Below are 21,557 nucleotides of genomic sequence, written 5' to 3'. Positions count from 1 at the left end.
ATGGCATGGAATACTACTCAGGATCAAAAATTAGCAAACTGTGGATACAACAATCTGGATAACTTTCAAGTAAATAAGGCTGAGCGAATATGCCTAATCCTAAAAGTCTACATACTGTATGAGTCCATTTATACAACATTCTTAAAATGACAAAGTTATAGAAATGGAGCACAGATTAGTAGTTGCCAAGGACTAAGGAGCAGTTGGAGGAAGGTGGGTTGAGGATGTGAGAATGAAAAGTTGACATGAGTGATCCTTGTGGAGATAGAAATGTTCTGTATCTTGACTGTATCAATGTCAATATCCTGGTTGTGACACTGTACCATAGTTTTGCATTATGTTGCCATTTGGAGAAAAGTGGGTGAAGGGGTCCCTTTGTATTATTTCTTTTTTTGTTTGTTTGTGTTTTTTTGTTTGTTTGTTTATTTACAGCATAACAGTGTTCATTGTTTTGGCATCACACCCAGTGCTCCATGCAGTATGTGCCCTCCCTATTACCACCACCTGGTTTCTCAACCTCCCACCCCGCCGCCCCTTCAAAACCCTCTGGTTGTTTTTCAGAGTCCATAGTCTCTCATGGTTCATCTTCCCTTCCAGTTTCCCTCAACTCCCTCTCCTCTCCATCTCCCCATGTCCTCCATGTTATCTGTTATGCTCCACAAATAAGTGAGACCATATGATACTTGACTCTCTCTGCTTGACTTATTTCGCTCAGCATAATCTCTTCCAGTCCCGTCCTTTGTATTATTTCTTACAAGCTCATGTGAATCTATAATTATCTCAAAATAATAAAACACTGATTTAAAAAAATCAGTCAGTACAAACAAACAAACCAAAAAAACCAAACTTCAATTGTGCTCATGTTGAGAAACTGTTTAGAAGGAAAGCCAGACCTACCAAATGAGGAAGCTAAGAAGGTCTGTGATTCTGGTTCGAAGGAAAATCAAGGAAGGTTCCACAGAATTCGTCACATTTAGATTGAACCCTGAAGAACAGGTTTCCAGGAGCAGAAGATAGGGGGAAATTTTTTTGTTGTGAAGAATGGTCAAAAGCTCTAACGTCATGTCTCAACCAACTGAGCCACCCAGGTGTCCTGTAACGTCGTGTCTCAAATATCCAGCCAGCAATCATGAGGTAGTCTGGGCCTAGATTCAATCAATATTGAATAATAAGAAGTGCTGAGTTTCAAGATGTGAGGTATAAAAGTAATCGGTTCCTTTAGCAGTGAAGCAAAGTTACTCTTACACTTTTGACACACAGCTTTAGGAGCAGGGAGAAAACTGGCCACTCCAGTAGGCTAAACAAACCTGGCAGTAGGCAGTCGAGGCTCCTGGACAGGTAGGGTCACTCAGGCTCTCGTAGGCAGTAAGAGGCATTATCTGACCTTGGTTCCAGTAATATATCTGGTGGTTGTCCAGCATCTGCATTAGAAAGGAGAGAAGTCAGAGACAAAGAAGATAGGAAATGATGAGGTCCCGCACTGGGAAAATGGAAAATGGAACAGAAAGATTAAAAGGATTATGGAGACATTTCAGGGGACTTGGAGACACCCAGCTTGGGAAGAGAATTCTGAGCTGATTCTGAATTTCCTAGTCCAGGATGGAGGTGCCGCATCTCAGGATGTCCCTTCCTAAGACAGAAACATGAGAAGACAAATGGGGAATTTGATTTGTTTGAGATACATGAGGTATGAGGTGCTGCTGGCAATGTGCAGGGGATAGCTGGAGATTAGTTCTATAGTGTGGGAGAGAGTATCAGACTGAAGATAATGTCACCAGAGGTTGAAGGAAGTCACTTCAGTGAGAACATGGAAGAATATCAACGTTCAGGTTAAGGAAAGTATAGGAAAAAAAGAGACCAGAGATGCAGGAAAAAATCTAGAAGACAAAACTCTGAAGTCTAGGGAAATCACGCAGAGGACATTATACACAGTAGGTCCCAGATCTACATTACACAAAGTAGATCCTTTGGGGTCACACATGGGAAAAGGGCATCCAGTGGGACCCTTAGGCAAACAGTCATTACAGAGGAGGGCCTGGAAGGAGCAGAGCCAGATGTGAAGGGCTGAGGGCTGGGAGTGGCCGGCAGCTGCCACTAGACTTTTATTTTTTCAATATAATTTGTAATGCTATGATTAAAGCTACATTCCTCCCATTAATTTTCTCACACATGGTGAGTGTTTCTCTAGCATCACTTTAATCATTATATATGTTTGTAAAAACAAAACAAAACAAAAAACAAAAAAACTAGTGGACCCATAGGGAATAACTGAGTACCGAGGAAGTCTTTTACCAAAGAGTTGGTCATTTTTAATTCAAATCATTTGCTGTATATTTTGTTTAAACAGTTTCTGTTATTAGAAACTGAATATTGGTGGGTAAAATGGAATTGGTAATTTACATTTTAGCTTTGAACATTTTTTTGATTTCAGAACTAGGTTATGGAACTTCCGTGTGTGTATGTGTGTGTGTGTGTATTTCATGAAAAATTATATATTTTGTGTTTTCCACTAGTTGATTTAGCCCTCTTATACCCAGTTCTGCTTTCAGTTGCATGCCTGTGAGTCTTAAAGTGAAAGGCTTTTGTTTCACAACCGCTGGGAATACCTTGCAGTTGCAGAATATGAGATTTTAGAGGCTGAAACTAACCTGGTAGAAATTCAAATCCATCTTTTATCTTTTAGATAAAAGCCTTTGAAATCCTTTTAGTGTGAAGTTATCAGCAGGCTTGATTCTCCTGTAACCTCATTACTAACCCAAGGATTATTCAGAATGCATGGAGAGCAATGCTTTGAGGCTGAAACTCCTTTTTTATCAATTCTACAGCCCCGTGATAAGCCACACGCGGTCCACCTAGTCCTGCTTGGGAAATGCTGCCCGCGTGCCCCCTGCTCGCCTTGAAGATCACCATACACATTCAAGGCTCTCCTAAGTTGTGTTCTAAAGAAATCTGTTCAACTTTATTTGAATATTTCCAAGACTTATTTACTGTAGAACCTTTTTTTTTTTTTAACGTTAAACATTTCATAACTCACCTAGGGGTTTTTATAAGATAAGAAGTAGAATGGATTAATGCTTCAGATCTAAGGTAGCTGCTGCTAGAAGTAATGGGGTGTTCTTAAAATATCTTTGTTTCACGGGTTAGATATGGCAAGTGTAAGAAAATTTTTTATCTAGCCTCATCGCTGATCATTTTTCTCTCCCCAGGATGGCAAGAATTAACTTATTAGGTATTGGGCTTTTGCATATTTCCTGAGGGAAAAAAAAAAAAGCTCATTAGTTATCTCTGCAGTGGAATAAATTTCCAAATAATAAATTAAAAGAGAGTTTATTATGGACACAAAAGTAAGAACAAAAAGTAGTTATATCAAGTTCACCGATTCTTATTCAGGGCTTACTTAAGACAGGAGAATTTAATGCTTGGGGGACAAACCCAATTTTCAAAACTGAAACCATGTAGTGGTTTACTTATTCCATAAATGTTTGATCTTATCTGCTCAGATTTACCTTTGGAGCAATAAAACCTCTGGCAGCTCCTCCTGGTTGTCTGCTGAAGAGAAGACAGGAGATAAGGGCATTCCTGTCTTTACTGGTTTCCTGAACATCTGAAGGTGCGCCGGTGGGAAAGGTATACTTGTCATGACCGTAAATGTCCAAGTCTGGTACCAAAGAGGTCAACCAGTCCACTTTGGGAAATGTGGTAAATCTCTCAGGCTACTGGTCTCCATTTGCTAAAACCTGTCACAGGCTTAAAAAATCAGAGATCTGCCACCTCCTTGGCATCAGAAAAACAGTCACTCCAATTTTAAAATATTTTAGGACTTTGGGAGAATCATTGCCTGGTGTAAAACTTCCAACCTTTCCTGTGAGCTCATAGGGTTGCCTTACCTACTGCACTTGCAAAGAGCTCCCCAGGACCCTGAGCTATCTAGGGCTCCTTGACCTGATTCCCACTGACAAAATTCTGGTTAGGATGCACTGTGGGGATAGCATTTGGGGGAGGGCATTGACTAAACTCAGCCCAGGCACCCTCCCCAATAGTGTACCCATCAAGAAAATCTCTGTCCTTGGCAAGACTCAGTCAGAGGTCACTCAGGTTCCTGTCAGGTGGGAGTGTTTGGGAAGATTGTTAAAAACCCTGAATTTTCCTAACTCTCAAGATGTGTCAATGTGGTCTGTATTAGCTCATTCTCAAGGCCTGAAATTCTTAAGCTTCTTTCTTTGGACTTTAGTACTTTGGTTCAAAGCTGCCAAAATTGTGACAGAATCTGGTGGGGGGAATTTTTTTGCCTAATAAATAATATCATAGAAGGTCATAATTCCACATTAGCCACTAAATATCCAAAATGTATAAAGCATGCAAAATTGAGTCCAAGATATGGATGAAAAACAGCTCAGTGACATTTCTTAAGAATTATTCATTTTCTTTTTCAATCTGAAAGTGGAACAGGAACATTTTCCTAAATCCCCGGCTTAGAAAGCTGAACACTGCCTAGAGGCCTTAAAGAATTACTTTGACAAAGCCATTTTTCTTTGGTCTTTAAATTAGAAGTAGAAAAATTCTCCATGGTAGTTTGGGAGAAATCTGAAGTTTTTGGATTCCTAAGACTTTGAGGGCTATCTAGAAACTTACATCATGATCTGTCTACATCTGCCATCCTAGAAATCATAGTAGGGAGAAATGATACTCCTCCATTTCCACACCTTCATTGTGGGGTTAAATTCTAGGATCCAGCTATGCGTATTGTCAAGAAGTTCTTTCTTTTGGATAAAGTCATTTTCTCAAGATAAAATGAATCTACTTTTAATTGTTCAGCCCTTACATGGGAATAGCTATTTCCAAAACACACACCCAGACACACATACACACACACACACAACACACACACCCCCAGCTCCTGCTATAGCCTTTTCACTCCTTGAAGACCATTGTTACCTGCCTAACTTCTTTTTTCTTTAACCTGTATTCATTGAACTTCTTCACCCCTTTATCTTCTTGAAAATTGTGGACTCTCGCATCCTAATCATCCCTCCAAGCCTCTCATCCCCCAAAACAAAAATCGATACAGTGGGAACATTTTTTTGAAAGACAAGGAATGACACCATTATATCTTGGCTTATGGGGATGACGACAGGCAGAGAGACCAGTGTTCTTCAGAAGGCTCTCCCCGTACCGTGCAGAAGTGCATCTCTCCAAGGATGTCTTTGGGATTGGACAGAACTCAACACAGTGTACATCTCATGTGCTGTTAAATCTCTTCAAGATTGTAGTGTTGACTCCCCTGTCAACACTACACATGTGCTACATGTACTACAACACATCTCATGTGCTGTTAAATCTCTTCAAGATTGTAGTGTTGACTCCCCTGTTGTTTCCCTTCCAGGCAGGATGGGCTAATGTTTCCCATCTCAACTGAAACATATTTTCTCTGTTGACAGAGACCAGATACTGCTACACTCAGCATACAATGGAAGTCACAGGAAACAGCATCTCTGTCACCAAACGCTGCGTCCCACTGGAAGAGTGCTTGTCCACTGGCTGCAGAGATTCTGAACATGAAGGCCACAAGGTCTGAGCAACAAAGCAAGTGATGGGTACAGCACAGTCAGCCTTCCTCTGCTGCAGATGTGTGCCAGTGCTCATGAGCAAATTCTCACTCCCTGATGTAGCCTGGCTTTTGATGGTCTTTATACCATGATGAGAAGATTCTCCTTTCCTGTTTGCTCTAAGAAGATACATTTATATCAGAGCATAGGAAAGCCCATATAAATCATGTAAACATAACACCAAGAGGGTATTGAAAATTGCCGTAAGCCCTTTCTTTACTCAGAAGAAAGTAATCAAGCCACCAGAAGGATGAGGAATTAGGGAAGTGTATGTCCTCAGTGGTAATGCAGATGTAGCAACAATTCATTCTGCTGAGGATGGCCACAGCAGTTTAGCTTTGATAACTATCTGTGAAGTGAGGCTCATGGCTTCATTGGAATGCTGATTTGGGGAATGCATCCATTGGGTCCTGAATCATTTAAGTAGGTGATCAGAGAACCATCTCCTTGTGGGTTTATTCCCATCTGGTGCCTATACAGAAGCACTGAGTGTTAAATGAACTTCAAGTGCAGCCTTGAAGGAGAATATGAAGGACCAGCCTGACTATGGTTGGAATGGGGAATGCCCCTGACTCTTCCTGCTGGCTGTTCAGATCTGGCTCCACATATAATCTTGTATATCAGGCCTTGGCCTTTATTTGGAGTTGGCTCATTTCTCCCCTTCAGGCTGCTTTCCTGGTGCTCAGAGGCAACTTCTGCTCTCAAAACCCTGGAACACCATGTTTAGTAGCATTTAGTAGAAGACACCTGATTTTCAAGCAACTTGTGAAATACACTAGGAATTCAGATTTAAAATATAATCTGCTGACTTGATCCTGGTTTGAAATGTAAAAGATAAACCCAAGGGTTTTATATCTCACTCTCCACCCCACCACCAGCGAGCTAGGCTCTCAGGCTTTATTGGGGCTAGTTTACCATGGAAAAATTTAAAGATCAGAGAAGTGACATCATATGCTCAGATCACAAGAGCTGGTAATTCTGTCTGACAGCATTCAGGCTCACTTCCGACCTTCAGTTTCTCTGCTCAAGTTGATCAGTTTCGCTCCTCAAGATGTCTTCCTAGCCCATGTCAACTGTGACCAGCCTCAGATCCTTGCAGGATAATGACTAAATAGGATATTGACGATCAGAGAATTTTTTGAGTATTACTCTGCATATGGATCCGTTGGGGATCTTGTTAAAATGTGGATTCTGATTCACTAAATTTGGAGTGAGGTTTGAGATTCTGCGTTTCTAAGAGACTCCCACGTGATGCTGAAGCTACTGGTCTGTACTTTGTGTAGCCATGGCCCCAGATAATTTCAGCCAACAATCCTTTAGGTTTCTTTCTTTCCTACAGTCTATGAATAAAGTAGTATAAAGCAGGAATAATTCCATTAATGAAAACCCTCCAAATTTTAACTCATACACAAGAATGGCAGTAGTTATGTAGACAATTCTAACAAAAGTAAATAGTTAATTTTAAGTTGGGTTGTTTTCACTTCAGTTACACTGTGGAAATTTGGCAAGTGAAAGTTTACCCTCTGAATGATGCCTTCAAGTAGTCAGAAGGGGCTTCTTTGAGATAGTAGAGTATTATATAGAGTATAATCCCCATTTCACAGATGGAAAAGCTGAGACCTAGGAAGGTTGTAGAACCATGTAATAATCACCTGGTGGGATGTCAAAAACAGAACTAGAGTTCCTTGAAGCTTAGTCCAGAGGGCTTCCATGTTGACCACATTGCTTCCAGATGAAATTTCATCCCACTTCCTTAAATGCAAGGTTGGTGCCTCTTTTGTGGAACAGGTAGTTCTCGTTTGAGTCTGACTGTGAGGGAGACCGTTCCTTCTAGAAATCCTTACCTCCTTCCAAGATCTGCCAGCTTCTCATCAGCCTTCTGTTTCTCTTCCTTTCTTTCAGGTCTGCACTTCCTGTTGTGAAGGAAATATCTGTAACTTGCCACTTCCCCGAAATGAAACTGATGCCACATTTGCCACAACGTCACCCATAAATCAGACAAATGGGCACCCACACTTCATGTCAGTGATGGTGTCCTGCTTGTGGATGTGGTTGGGACTCACATTATAGCAGCTCCAAGGTGCCATGTATAGTAGCAGTCCATGGAGATCTCCATGGTCCATGGTCCATGGTCATTGCATGAGTCGTTGGCTTGACAATAGTTAGACATGTGAAAACATGACACTCTCAGATGTCTTCACAGCCAAACATTTACACCTACCATGAGGAACAAGCATTGCTTCAGTGTAGTCATTCCAAGCCTAAGACCTCATCAAAGCCAGCCTGCCCCCAAACCCTGAGTCATATACCACAAACCTTTCTTTTCACTCCAGGAAATAATTCTGCATTTATTGAGATCTGAGGCTCTTAATTTGGAATACATGCATGATCCATAGGAGGTCCTGGGATCCTCTGAGATGTTAGACAGTATGTTATATAGACATGCATAGATATGTGTTCTTCAGGAGAAAGGTAAAGGACCAGTGGTTTAAATATAATCATGAATTTATTTATAGCTTTAAAATTATAAAACTTTGATTCTGAAATGAATGGACTATTTCCTTGGAGATTCTGACTGAGTCAGACTCTCTGGAAAAGTAGTAAGCCTTTGTCCAACTTAATTTTCCCAATATCCTTCTCCCAATGATAGCAATCAAATTCCCTCTACTCTGTGCAAGAAATAAAAGCCAATCATAAGTTTGTTGCATAGGGGGAGGGGTAGCTGGAGAAGGATCTTTCCCAACTTAATGGAACTAGCATCCACAAAGTAGCTGTGTATCCTTTCATTATAATTGGTGAGATTGGCCTTGATTTGGAACCTCATTGTGCTCCAGGAGATCCTGAATTCTACCTGGGCCAAAGGGTGTCCTAAGAGTCCTAAAGCAGGAAGGGGTTTTCTCCACTCATGGGGTTCTATTCAGGCATAGCTAGAATAGACATAGGATTTCAGAATGAAAGGATAGAGATATGTGGAGGTTGACCCAAGTTCGCTATGAGGGCCCAGTCAGTGGCTTAGCCAGATCTCCCATCTGCACTTCATATTGCCAGAGAGCCCTCCTGGGTTCTTCCTCTTTCAAGTCCCCAGTTACTTTAGGGAGAAGATTCTGCATCACATTATCTCAAGGTTGATAGGGAAAGAAGACATAATATCCTAAGACAAGAAATAGGTGGCAAGTTGGGTGATGGTGAGACTAGTAAGAAGACCCAGTGGGAATTTTTCTTTCATTTGGGTGATTGCTTTTGAAGTAGATGGTAAACTTTTGCCATCCCTCCAATACTTTTGGCCTGAGTTACAACTTGTTCTTCTTCCTTGTAAATCATTTATACGATATTTATTTTTGTATGGCATAACTAGAAACTTAAATATATTGTAAAATATTCTTTATTCTGAATGAAATGATCAAATGAGAATACTTATTTTCAACAGTGGTAGAGCTTATGATACATGTTTTTTCAAAGTTATCTATAGTACCTGCACCAGTGTTGAAAAACAATTAACTTATGTTTGAGTGAGAGGAATGCGTTGGCCTTAAGGGTTTTTGCTCATGGTTTCTTCCATGGTGTTGTCCCAGAAGTATTCAGGTGGTGATCATCACTGGTATGAGTTTCTCTGCAGGGCTATGGAGTATATCTGCATGAAATTTGGTGGAGCCATCATTGTCGGGGTCCATCTGCCTTACACAGGAAAATGTGTGTGGCTTTTAATATGAGACCTCCTCAGGGATTACCAGATATAAACTGACAATGGTAACTCTGATATAAAATAACCTAAATTGCATCAAATGGCCTTAAATCAGAGTTTGGTAGGCTTATCAATACATTGCTTTTAATTGGGGTGAGGGAAGTAGAGGGAGAGAAAATAAGACACTTACTAAGCACCTTTTATGTGGCAGGTACTATGCTAAGCTCTCTCTCTATATATAGTGCATATATATATATATATATATATTCATATAAAACCTGCAAGCACCCTCTAGAGAATATTACTAGTATTTTCACGCTACGGATGAAGATACTAAGGCTCTAAGAAGCTCAATAAGAGGAAGCCTTTTCCTTCCAGCTTAGGTCTTATAGGTTGAGGTGGGGTTGAAGAGGGAGGGGAAGATGGAATTACCACCCCTAGGAAAACTTCTAGACCTGACCACAGGAATCTGTCCATCTGCTCATGTGGAGTTTTCCCAGTCCTGCTTCTGCAGGACACCATTTGTGTGTGTCCTCTAGATGGTGTTTTTTCTTCCAGGGGTGGAGGGTACAGCTTCCTAGTTCATTCCTCTTGCTAAAAGAGGTGGCAGGTTAACTGCTGTAAATGCTCTAAGACAGTGAAACTTGACATTGTACATATCTACAAGTACCATTTTTGCACATGGCCACTCTCCACTGATACCTGCCAAGTACTGCATGCAGTGTGGGTAAGAGACGAAGGCCAAATGTTGGTTCTTAATGAGAAAACGACCATACCAGAGCCTCCCTGTCTGGTGTGAGGGACGAGGTCCCCAGTGATGCGAACTCATCTGCCACCCGAGGGAATCACTACAAACTCTACACAGATGTGACCATGCGCACCTCGTGTGCCTATCACAATGGCTGGTGTTTCATTCTCTTGAAAGAAAGTGGTTTGCTCACCATCCCCAGCCTGAAGGAGCCAAGGAAGGGCCATTCATGTGGAAGGCCCAGGACTGGTCATCCGTGTAACTTTTCTACTACATTAAACTTTCCATTAAATCCCACAGCTGGTGGCGGCTTGAAGTGCAAACAGCCGTGATATGTACATTAACCTATGTGCCACTTATTTATTTTCAGACTCCCCATTGCATTTGTGTCAATACGGGATGAATGCCTAAACTTTGTAAATATTGTACATTTTGTAAATCAATGAATAAAGGTTTTAAGTGTATCTCACCAGGCTCCTCCCTGCCAATGTTCATGTCAGCCAGTGATTACAGCACTCAGGTTATGTATAAGGCATAGGGCTTGGGATCACAGGGAACTTAGCCCTGAAGTTCATTTTCTTGTTGTGTAGGCAAGAAATACATGCATGAGAAGATACAAGACAATTCACTCACACCAAATGATACATGTATACAGTAAGTGCCCCAGAAAATCAAAGAGGGAAAGATTACCAGACTTTTTAATCAGGTCTGCAGTTCCCCTAGAGCATTTTCTTTGTTAAATCAGGAAAAATAAAAGTGTGTGTGCATGTATGTTTCTAAATACTATCCCATTAACTCTTAATTTTTAAATCTCCTTCCTTTCTGTTAGTGATGATAAAAACAGAAAGTGTTTTCTATTGATGGTTTCTTCTGCAACAGGAAACAAACATCTGAATAGTATAAATGTTTATACAGTGAATTCATTTTATTTTTCATAGTGAAATTATAGATACTGAAAGGGACTTTGAAAAACCTCAGTTTGTGATCTCTGGTCATTCTCATTTATTTATGTATTTATGTATTTATTTATTTTAAATTGATGCATATTGACATATAACATTTTATTAGTCTGGTGTCTGCAATATAATGATTTGACATTTTTATACATTGTATAATGACCACCATAATTCTAGTTAACATCTGTCTGCTTACATAGTTAGAAGTGCTTTTTTCTTCTGATAGGAACTTTTAAGATTTTCTCTCTTAGTATCTTTCAAATATGCAGTACAGTATTATTAGCTATAGTCACTATGTTGTACAACCCCATGACTTACTTATTCTATAACTAGAATTTTGACCCCCTCCACCGATTTCCCCTTGCCCCTCCACTTTTGGCAACCACAAGTCTATTTACTGTATCTATGGGCTTGGTTTTTTTTTTTTTTTTTTTTTTACAACATATTTCCTTTAATCAAATGTTTGAATGTTCACATTTTTTTTTTCTCCTTTGATTTCTTTTTTTTTTTTCCCTTTTTATTTATTTTATTTTTTTTTTTCAGCGTAACGTGGGCTTGGTTTTTTACTTGCGTGTTTTTCAAATTCCACATATAAGTGAAATCATATGGTATTTGTCTTTCTTTGACTTATTTCACTTAGCATAATGCCCTCAAGTTCCTATCATGTTGTCACAAATGATAAGATTTCATTATTTTTATGGTGAATAATATACATATTATATTTATGGGTGAATAATAATATATATTATATATGTATCTTCTTTATCCAATTACACATTAATGGGCACTGAAGTTGTTTCCATATTTTGGCTATTATAAATAAGGTTTCAGTGATAATGGTGGGGGCAGAGCGGGGAGACACATAAGTCTTTTGGAGTTAGTGTTTTTATTTTCTTTGGGTAAATACCCAAAAGTGGAATTGCTGAGTCATATGGCATTTCTATTTTTAAGTTTTTGAAGAAATTATATACTGTTTTTCCTCGTGGCTGTACCAATTTACCTTCCTACCAACAGTGTACAAGGGTTCCCTTTTCGCTACATCCTCGCCAACATGTCTTATTTCTTGTCTTTTTGATAATAGCCATTCTGACAGTTGCAAGTTGTTATCTCATTGTGCTTTTGATTGGCATTTCCCTAATGATTAATGATGTTGAGCATCTTTTCATGTGTTGGTTGATCATCAGTATATTTTTTATGTAAAAATGTCTATTCAGGTCCCACCATGCCCCATTTTTAATCAGATAGGTTTTTTGGGATTAAGTTGTATAAATTCTTTATATATTTTAGATATTGATACTCCTGATTGGAAGTATCCTTTGCAAGTATCTTCTCCCATTCTGTAGTCTGCCTTTTTATATTTTGATGGTTTTCTTCACTGTGCAGAAGCTTCCTTGTTTGATATAGTCCCAACTGTTTATTTTTGCTTTTGTTGCCCTTGCCTGAAGAGACCGATCCAAAAATATATTGCTTAGACTGATGTCTAAGAGTTTATTGGCTATGTTTTCTTTTAGGAGTTTTATGGTTTGGTGTCTTACATTAGGTCTTTAATCCATTTTGAGTTTATTTTTGTGTATGGTGTGAGGCAGTGATCCAGTTCCATTCTTTTGCATGTCGCTGTTCAGTTTTCCCCGTACTATTTATTGAAGAGACTGTCTTTTCCCAAGTATATAGTCTCGCCTCCTCTGTTGCAGATTAATTGACATATGGGCATGCATTTGTTTCTGGGCTGTCTGTTTTGTTCCATTGATTTATGTGTGTATTTTTGTGCCCATACTACACGATTTTGATTATTATAGCTTTGAAATCAGGGAGCATGATGCTTTCAGCTTTGTTCTCCTTCCTCAAGATTGCTTTTGCTACTCAGGGTCTTTTGTGGTTCCATATAAATTTTAGGATTGCATGTTCTATTTCTATGAACAATGCCACTAGAATTTTGATAGGAATTGCACTGGATTTCTAGCTTGTTTTGGACAGTATGGACATTTTAACAATACTGATTTTTCCAATCCCTGAGCACAGAATATCTTTCCTTTTTTGTGTGTATATTCAATTTCTTTTATTAATGTCTTGTAGTTTTCTCTGTATGGGTCTTTCACCTCCTTGGTTAAGTTTATTCCTAGGTATTTTATTCTTTTTTTTTTTTTACCATTTTATTTATTTTTTCAGCGTAACAGTATTCATTGTTTTTGCACAACACCCAGTGCTCCATGCAAAACGTGCCCTCCCTATTACCCACCACCTGTTCCCCCAACCTCCCACCCCTGACCCTTCAAAACCCTCAGGTTGTTTTTCAGAGTCCATAGTCTCTTATGGTTTGCCTCCCCTTCCAAATTTTTTTTTTATATAAACATATAATGTATTTTTATCCCCAGGGGTACAGGTCTGTGAATAGCCATTCTAACTGGTGTGAGGTGATATCTCATTGTGGTTTTGATTTGTATTTCCCTGATGCCGAGTGACGTGGAGCACTTTTTCATGTGTCTGTTGGCCATCTGGATGTCTTCTTTGCAGAAATGTCTGTTCATGTCCTCTGCCCATTTCTTGATTGGATTGTTTGTTCTTTGGGTGTTGAGTTTGCTAAGTTCCTTATAGATTTTGGATACTAGCCCTTTATCTGATATGTTATTTGCAAATATCTTCTCCCATTCTGTCAGTTGTCTTTTGGTTTTGTGAACTGTTTCCTTTGCTGTGCAAAAGCTTTTGATCTTGATGAAATCCCAACAGTTCATTTTTGCCCTTGCTTCCCTTGCCTTTGCCATTGTTCCTAGGAAGATGTTGCTGCGGCTGAGGTCGAAGAGGTTGCTGCCTGCATTCTCCTCAAGGATTTTGATGGATTCCTTTCTCACATTGAGGTCCTTCATCCATTTTGAGTCTATTTTCGTGTGTGGTGTAAGGAAGTGGTCCAATTTCATTTTTCTGCATTTGGCTGTCCAATTTTCCCAGCACCATTTATTGAAGAGGCTGTCTTTTTTCCATTGGACATTCTTTCCTGCTTTGTCGAAGATTAGTTGACCATAGAGTTGAGGGTCTATTTCTGGGCTCTCTATTCTGTTCCACTGATCTATGTGTCTGTTTTTGTGCCAGTACCATGCTGTCTTGATGATGACAGCTTTGTAATAGAGCTTGAAGTCCGGAATTGTGATGCCACCAACTTTGGCTTTCTTTTTCAATATTCCTTTGGCCATTTGAGGTCTTTTCTGGTTCCATATAAATTTTAGAATTATTTGTTCCATTTCTTTGAAAAAAAATGGATGGTATTTTGATAGGGATTGCATTAAATGTGTAGATTGCTTTAGGTAGCATAGACATTTTCACAATATTTATTCTTCCAATCCAGGAGCATGGAACATTTTTCCATTTCTTTGTGTCTTCCTCAATTTCTTTCATGAGTACTTTATAATTTTCTGTGTATAGATTCTTAGCCTCTTTGGTTAGGTTTATTCCTAGGTATCTTATAGTTTTGGGTGCAATTGTAAATGGGATTGACTCCTTAATTTCTCTTTCTTCTGTCTTGTTGTTGGTGTACAGAAATGCGACTGATTTCTGTGCATTGATTTTATATCCTGACACTTTACTGAATTCCTGTACAAGTTCTAGCAGTTTTGGAGTGGAGTCTTTTGGGTTTTCCACATATAGTATTATATCATCTGCGAAGAGTGATAGTTTGACTTCTTCTTTGCCAATTTGGATGCCTTTAATTTCTTTTTGTTGTCTGATTGCTGAGGCTAGGACTTCTAGTACTATGTTGAATAGCAGTGGTGATAATGGACATCCCTGCCGTGTTCCTGACCTTAGCGGAAAAGCTTTCAGTTTTTCTCCATTGAGAATGATATTTGCGGTGGGTTTTTCATAGATGGCTTTGATAATATTGAGGTATGTGCCCTCTATCCCTACACTTTGAAGAGTTTTGATCAGGAAGGGATGCTGTACTTTGTCAAATGCTTTTTCATCGTCTATTGAGAGTATCATATGGTTCTTGTTCTTTCTTTTATTAATGTGTTGTATCACATTGATTGATTTGCGGATGTTGAACCAACCCTGCAGCCCTGGAATAAATCCCACTTGATCGTGGTGAATAATCATTTTAATGTACTGTTGAATCCTATCGGCTAGTATTTTGGTGAGAATTTTTGCATCTGTGTTCATCAAGGATATTGGTCTGTAGTTCTCTTTTTTGGTGGGACCCTTGTCTGGTTTTGGGATCAAGGTGATGCTGGCCTCGTAAAATGAGTTTGGAAGTTTTCCTTCCATTTCTATTTTTTGGAACAGTTTCAGGAGAATAGGAATGAGTTCTTCTTTAAATGTTTGGTAGAATTCCCCTGGGAAGCCGTCTGGCCCTGGGCTTTTGTTTGTTTGGAGATTTTTGATGACTGTTTCAATCTCCTTACTGGTTATGGGCCTGTTCAGGTTTTCTATTTCTTCCTGGTTCAGTTGTGGTAGTTTATATGTCTCTAGGAATGCATCCATTTCTTCCAGATTGTCAAATTTGTTGGCGTAGAGTTGCTCATAGTATGTTCTTATAATTGTCTGTATTTCTTTGGTGTTAGTTGTGATCTCTCCTCTTTCATTCATGATTTTATTGATTTGGGTCCTTTCTCTTTTCTTTTTGATGAGTCTGGCCAGGGGTTTATCAATCTTATTGATTCTTTCAAAGAACCAGCTCCTAGTTTCATTGATTTTTTTCTATTGTTTTTTTGGTTTCTATTTCATTGATTTCTGCTCTGATCTTTATGATTTCTCTTCTTCTGCTGGGTTTAGGGTTTCTGTCTTGTTCTTTCTCCAGCTCCTTTACGTGTAGGGTTAGGTTGTGTACTTGGGACCTTTCTTGTTTCTTGAGAAAGACTTGTACCACTATATATTTTCCTCTCAGGACTGCCTTTGCTGTGTCCCACAGATTTTGAACTGTTGTGTTTTCATTATCATTTGTTTCCATGAATTTTTTCAATTCTTCTTTAATTTCCTTGTTGACCCATTCATTCTTTAGAAGGATGCTGTTTAGTCTCCATGTAGTTGGGTTCTTTCCAGCTTTCCTCTTGTGATTGAGTTCTAGCTTCAGAGCATTGTGGTCTGAAAATATGCACGGAATGATCCTAATCTTTTGATACCGGTTGAGACCTGATTTGTGACCCAGGATGTGATCTATTCTGGAGAAGGTTCCATGTGCACTAGAGAAGAATGTGTATTCTGTTGCTTTGGGATGAAATGTTCTGAATATATCTGTGATGTCCATCTGGTCCAGTGTGTCATTTAAGGCCTTTATTTCCTTGTTGATCTTTTGCTTGGATGATCTGTCCATTTCAGGGAGGGGAGTGTTAAAGTCCCCTATTATTATTGTATTATTATTGATGTGTTTCTTTGTTTTTGTTATTAATTGGTTGATATAGTTGGCTGCTCCCACGTTAGGGGCATAGATATTTAAAATGGTTAGATCTTCTTGTTGGACAGACCCTTTGAGTAGGATATAGTGTCCTTCCTCATCTCTTATTATAGTCTTTGGCTTAAAATCTAATTGATCTGATAGAAGGATTGCCACCCCAGCTTTCTTCTGATGCCCATTAGCATGGTAAATTGTTTTCCACCCCCTCACTTTAAATCTGGAGGTGTCTTCGTGTCTAAAATGAGTTTCTTGTAGGCAACATACTGATGGGTTTTGTTTTTTTTATCCATTCTGATACCCTGTGTCTTTTGATTGGGGCATTTAGCCCATTAACATTCAGGGTAACTATTGAGAGATATGCATTTAGTGCCATTATTAGCCTGTAAGGTGACTGTTCCTGTATATTGTCTCTGTACCTTTCTGATCTACTACTTTTAGGCTCTCTCTTTGCTTAGAGGACCCCTTTCAATATTTCCTGTAGAGCTGGTTTGGTGTTTGCAAATTCTTTCAGTTTTTGTTTGTCCTGGAAACTTTTTATCTCTCCTTCTATTTTCAGTGATAGCCTAGCTGGATAGAGTATTCTTGGCTGCATGTTTTTCTCGTTTAGTGCTCTGAATATATCATGCCAGCTCTTTCTGGCCTGCCAGGTCTCTGTGGATAAGTCTGCCGCCAATCTAATATTTTTACCATTGTATGTTACAGACTTCTTTTCTTGGGCTGCTTTCAAGATTTTCTCTTTGTCACTAAGACTTGTAAATTTTACTATTAGGTGATGGGGTGTGGACCTATTCTTGTTGACTTTGAGGGGGGTTCTCTGCATCTCCTGGATTTTGATGCTTGTTCCCTTTGCCATATTAGGGAAATTCTCTCCAATAATTCTCTCCAATAGACCTTCTGCTCCCCTCTCTGTTTCTTCTTCTGGAATCCCAATTATTCTAATGTTGTTTCGTCTTATGGTGTCACTTATCTCTCGAATTCTCCCCTCGTGGTCCAGTAGCTGTTTGTCCCTCTTTTGTTCGGCTTCTTTATTCTCTGTCATTTGGTCTTCTATATCACTAATTCTTTCTTCTGCCTCATTTATCCTAGCAGTGAGAGCCTCCATTTTTTATTGCACCTCATTAATAGCTTTTTTGATTTCAACTTGGTTAGATTTTAGTTCTTTAATTCCTCCAGAAAGGGCTTTTATATTTCCAGAGAGGGTTTCTCTAATATCTTCCATGCCTTTTTCGAGCCCGGCTAGAATGTTCAGAATCGTCATTCTGAACTCTTGATCTGACATATTACCAATGTCTGTGTTGATTAGGTCCCTAGCCTTCGGTACTGGCTCTTGTTCTTTTGTTTGTGGTGATTTTTTCCGCCTTTTCATTTTGTCCAGATAAGAGGATATGGAGGATCAAATAAAATACTAAAATGGTGGCAAAGACCCCAGAAAAATGCACTGTAACCAAATCAGAAGAGACCTCAAATTGTGGGGGAGGGAGGGGGGGGAGAAAGGGGATAAAAAGAGGTTCAGAAAAAAAAGAAAAAAATTTAAAAAATAAAACAAATAAAGAAAAAATATAAAAAAGAAAGAAAAAATATATATATTTAGATAAACTAGTCAAAAAACGTTAAAAAAGAAAAGGGTAAAAGTTTTAAAAAATTTAGCAGAAGAAGAAAAAAGAAAAAAAATTGAAAAAAGAAAAAAAAATTGAATTAGCTGCAAGAGTAAATCATGGGGAGAAAGCCATGAGTTCCATGCTTTGCTTTCTCCTCCTCTGGAATTGCGCTGCTGTCTTAGGAATTGAACCTGCTTTCCTTGATAGATGAACTTCGTCCTGGCTGGATATTTTGTTGATCTTCTGGGGGAGGGGCCTGTTGTAGTGACTCTCAAGTGTCTTTGCCCGAGGCGGGATTGCACCGCCCTTACTGGTGGCCAGACTAAGTAATTGGCTCGGGTTCGCTTTTGGGAGCTTCTGTTCCCTGAACGCTTTCCGTAGAGTTCCGGAGGACGGGAATGAAAATGGCAGCCTCCTAGTCTCTGGCCCGGAGGAGCCGAGAGCCTGGGGCCCCTCTCCTCAGTGCGCCCCCAGAGGACAGCACCCAATCACTCCCGTATCCCCAGCCTCTAGCCGCGCTCCGAGCTCACCCAGCCCGCGACCAGTTCAAGGTAACCCCGAGCTGAGAGTTCAGTCCTCGGCTCTGTCTCTGTAGCCGGCTTCTCCGTTCTAACACCTGCGAGCTCTGCCACACTCCGACACCCCCGATCCTTCTGTGTCCCTGCAGGACCTGGGGCCACACTGACCCCGCGTGGGCTTCACCCTGGTTTAGCCTCTGGAGCAATGTCCCTCAGTGGAACAGACTTTTAAAAGTCCTGATTTTGTGCTCCATTCCTCCACCGCTTGCCGGGAGCCGGCCCCTCCCCCCGCGGTCTATCTTTCCGTCGTTTTAGATTCACTTCTCCGCCAGTCCTACCTTTCAGAAAGTGGTTGATTTTCTGTTTCTAGAGTTGCTGTTCTTCTTCTCTTCGATCTCCCGTTGGATTTGTAGGTGTTTGCAATGTTTAGATAAGCTATCGAGCTGATCTCCTGCTACCTGATGTAGTCTCAGCCTGCTACTTCTCCGCCATCTCTGATATTATGATTTATGGTAAAAAATACGTATTTGGTCTTCATCTGCATTCCTGGCACAGTACCCCTGAAAGACTTGGGATTTTCTAAGTCGGTATTTTATTCTTTTTGATGCAGTTGTAAGTGGGATTGTTTTCTTAATTTCTCTTTCTGATAGTTCATTATTAGTGTATGGAAATGTAACGGATTTTCATATATTGATTTTGTATCCTGCAACTCTATTGTTTCATTCTAAAAGGTTTTTGTTGTTGTTGTTGTTTTTGATGGAGTCTTTAAGTTTTCAATATAGTATAATGTCATCTGCAAATAGTGACAATTTTATTTCTTCCTTACCAATTGGGTGACTTTTATTTCTTCATCTTGCCTAATTGCTCTAGCTAGGACATCCAGTACTATGTTGAATAAAAGTGGGGAGAGTGCACATCCCTTTCTTGTTCCTGATCTTAGAAGAAAACCTTTAAGCTTTTCACCAGTGAGTATAATTTAACTATTAACTTGTCATATATGGCCCTTATTATGTCAAATTACATTCCCTCTCTACACACTTAGTTGAGAGTTTTTATCATAGATGGATATTGAGTTTTATTAAAAGCTTTTTCTGCATCTATTGAGATGGTTGTATGAGTTTTATTGTTTATTTATTAATATGGTATATCACATTGATTGATTTGTGGATATTGAATCATCCATGCATCCTCAGAATAAATCCCACTTGATTGTGGTGTATGTTCCTTTTATTGTTTTGCTGAATTTGGTTTGCTAAAACTTTGTTGAGGATTTTTGCATCTCTGGTTCTTCAGAGAAATTGGCTTGTAATTTTCTCTTCTTGTGGTATCCTTGGATCTGATATTGGAGTAATGCTGGCCTCATAAAATGAATTTGAAAGCATTCTTTCTTCTATTCTTTGGAAGAGTTTGAGAAGGATTGGTATCAGTTCTTCTTTGAATATTTGGTGGACTTTCCCAGTGAAACTACCTGGTTCTTGACTTTTGTTTGTTGGTAGGTTTCTGATTATTGATTTACTCTCCTTACTATTAATTGATCTGCTCAAATTTTCTCTTTCTTTATGATACAGTCTTGGTAGGTCATATGTTTCTAGTAATTTCTCTATTTCTTGTAGATTGTCAAATCTATATAATTATTCATAGCAGTCTCTTATGATCTGTTGTATTTATGTGATATCAGTTGTAACTTCTCTTCATTTCTGAATTTATTTGAATCCTTTCTTTTTTCTTGGTGAGTCTAGCTAAAGTTTTGTCAATTTTCTTTATCTTTCCAAGGAACAGCTCTTGAATTTATTGATCCGTTCTACTGTCCTATTACTCTCAACTTCATTTATTTCTCACTGATCTTTTTTATTTCCTTTATTTTCCTAATTTTGGCCTTTTTTGTTTCTTCTTTTTCTAGCTCTTTGAGGTATAAAGTTAGAGGTTTTGTTTTTTCTTGTTTCTTGAAGTAAGCACTTATTTCTATGAGTATCCCTTTTAAAACTGCTTTTCTGCATCCCATAAATTTTGGTATATTGTATTTCCATTTTAATTTGTCTTAAGGTATTTTTGATTTCTCCTTTGATTCCTTCTTTGACACATTGGTTGCCCAGTAGCATGTTGTTTAATATCTACATTTTTGTGGCCTAACATATGATATATCCTGGAGAATGTTCCATGGGCACTTGAAAAGAATGTATATTCTGTTGCTTTTGGATGAAATGTTCTGGATGTATCTGTTAAGTCTATCTGGTCTAACATGTTTTTTAAGGCCAATGTTTCCTTATTGATTTTGTCTGATGATTTATCCATTGATGTAAGTGGAGTATATTACAGCCCCTACTATTACTTTGTTGTTGTACAGTTCTCCCTTTAGGTCTATTGATATTTGTTTTATATATTTAGGAGCTCTTATATTGAGTGCATAAATATTTACAAATGTCATATCCTCTTGTTGGATTGACCCCTTCATCATTATGACATGCCCTTCTTTGTCTCTTATTACAGCCTTTGTTTTTTTTTTCTTTCTTTTTTTTTTTTTTCCCCCAGGCTTCTTTTCTCATTTTATTTATTTTTTCAGCGTAACAGTATTCATTCTTTTTGCACAACACCCAGTGCTCCATGCAAAACGTGCCCTCTCCATTACCCACCACCTGTTCCCCCAACCTCCCACCCCTGACCCTTCAAAACCCTCAGGTTGCCCCAACCTCCCACCCCTGACCCTTCAAAACCCTCAGGTTGTTTTTCAGAGTCCATAGTCTCTTATGGTTCGCTTCCCCTCCCCAATGTCCATAGCCCGCTCCCCCTCCCCCAATCCCATCTCCCCGCAGCAACCCCCAGTTTGTTTTGTGAGATTAAGAGTCATTTATGGTTTGTCTCCCTCCCAATCCCATCTTGTTTCATTTATTCTTCTCCTATCTCCTACCCCCCCATGTTGCTTCTCCATGTCCTCATATCAGGGAGATCATATGATAGTTGTCTTTCTCCGATTGACTTATTTCACTAAGCATGATACGCTCTAGTTCCATCCACGTCGTCGCAAATGGCAAGATTTCATTTCTTTTGATGGCTGCATAGTATTCCATTGTGTAT

At 39.2% G+C, this 21,557-nt stretch overlaps 1 protein-coding gene across 3 annotated transcripts in view; it reads left to right on the top strand.

Moving 5' to 3' along the window:
- LYPD6 (LY6/PLAUR domain containing 6) overlaps positions 1-8,045 on the top strand; it is a 119,539-nt gene extending 111,494 nt beyond the window's left edge. For all 3 annotated transcript variants that reach the window (XM_046018117.1, XM_046018115.1, XM_046018114.1), the window contains 2 exons: positions 5,439-5,569; positions 7,509-8,045. In XM_046018117.1, coding sequence (XP_045874073.1) covers positions 5,439-5,569; positions 7,509-7,676 — 299 coding nt within the window. In that variant the 3' untranslated portion in view covers positions 7,677-8,045. The remainder of the gene's footprint in view (positions 1-5,438; positions 5,570-7,508) is intronic.
- The last annotated feature ends 13,512 nt before the right edge of the window (positions 8,046-21,557 follow it).

The sequence above is a fragment of the Meles meles genome, chromosome 9 (genome assembly GCF_922984935.1).
Source record: "Meles meles chromosome 9, mMelMel3.1 paternal haplotype, whole genome shotgun sequence".
NCBI lineage: Eukaryota > Metazoa > Chordata > Mammalia > Carnivora > Mustelidae > Meles > Meles meles.
This window is presented reverse-complemented; position numbering and strand designations above follow the sequence as displayed.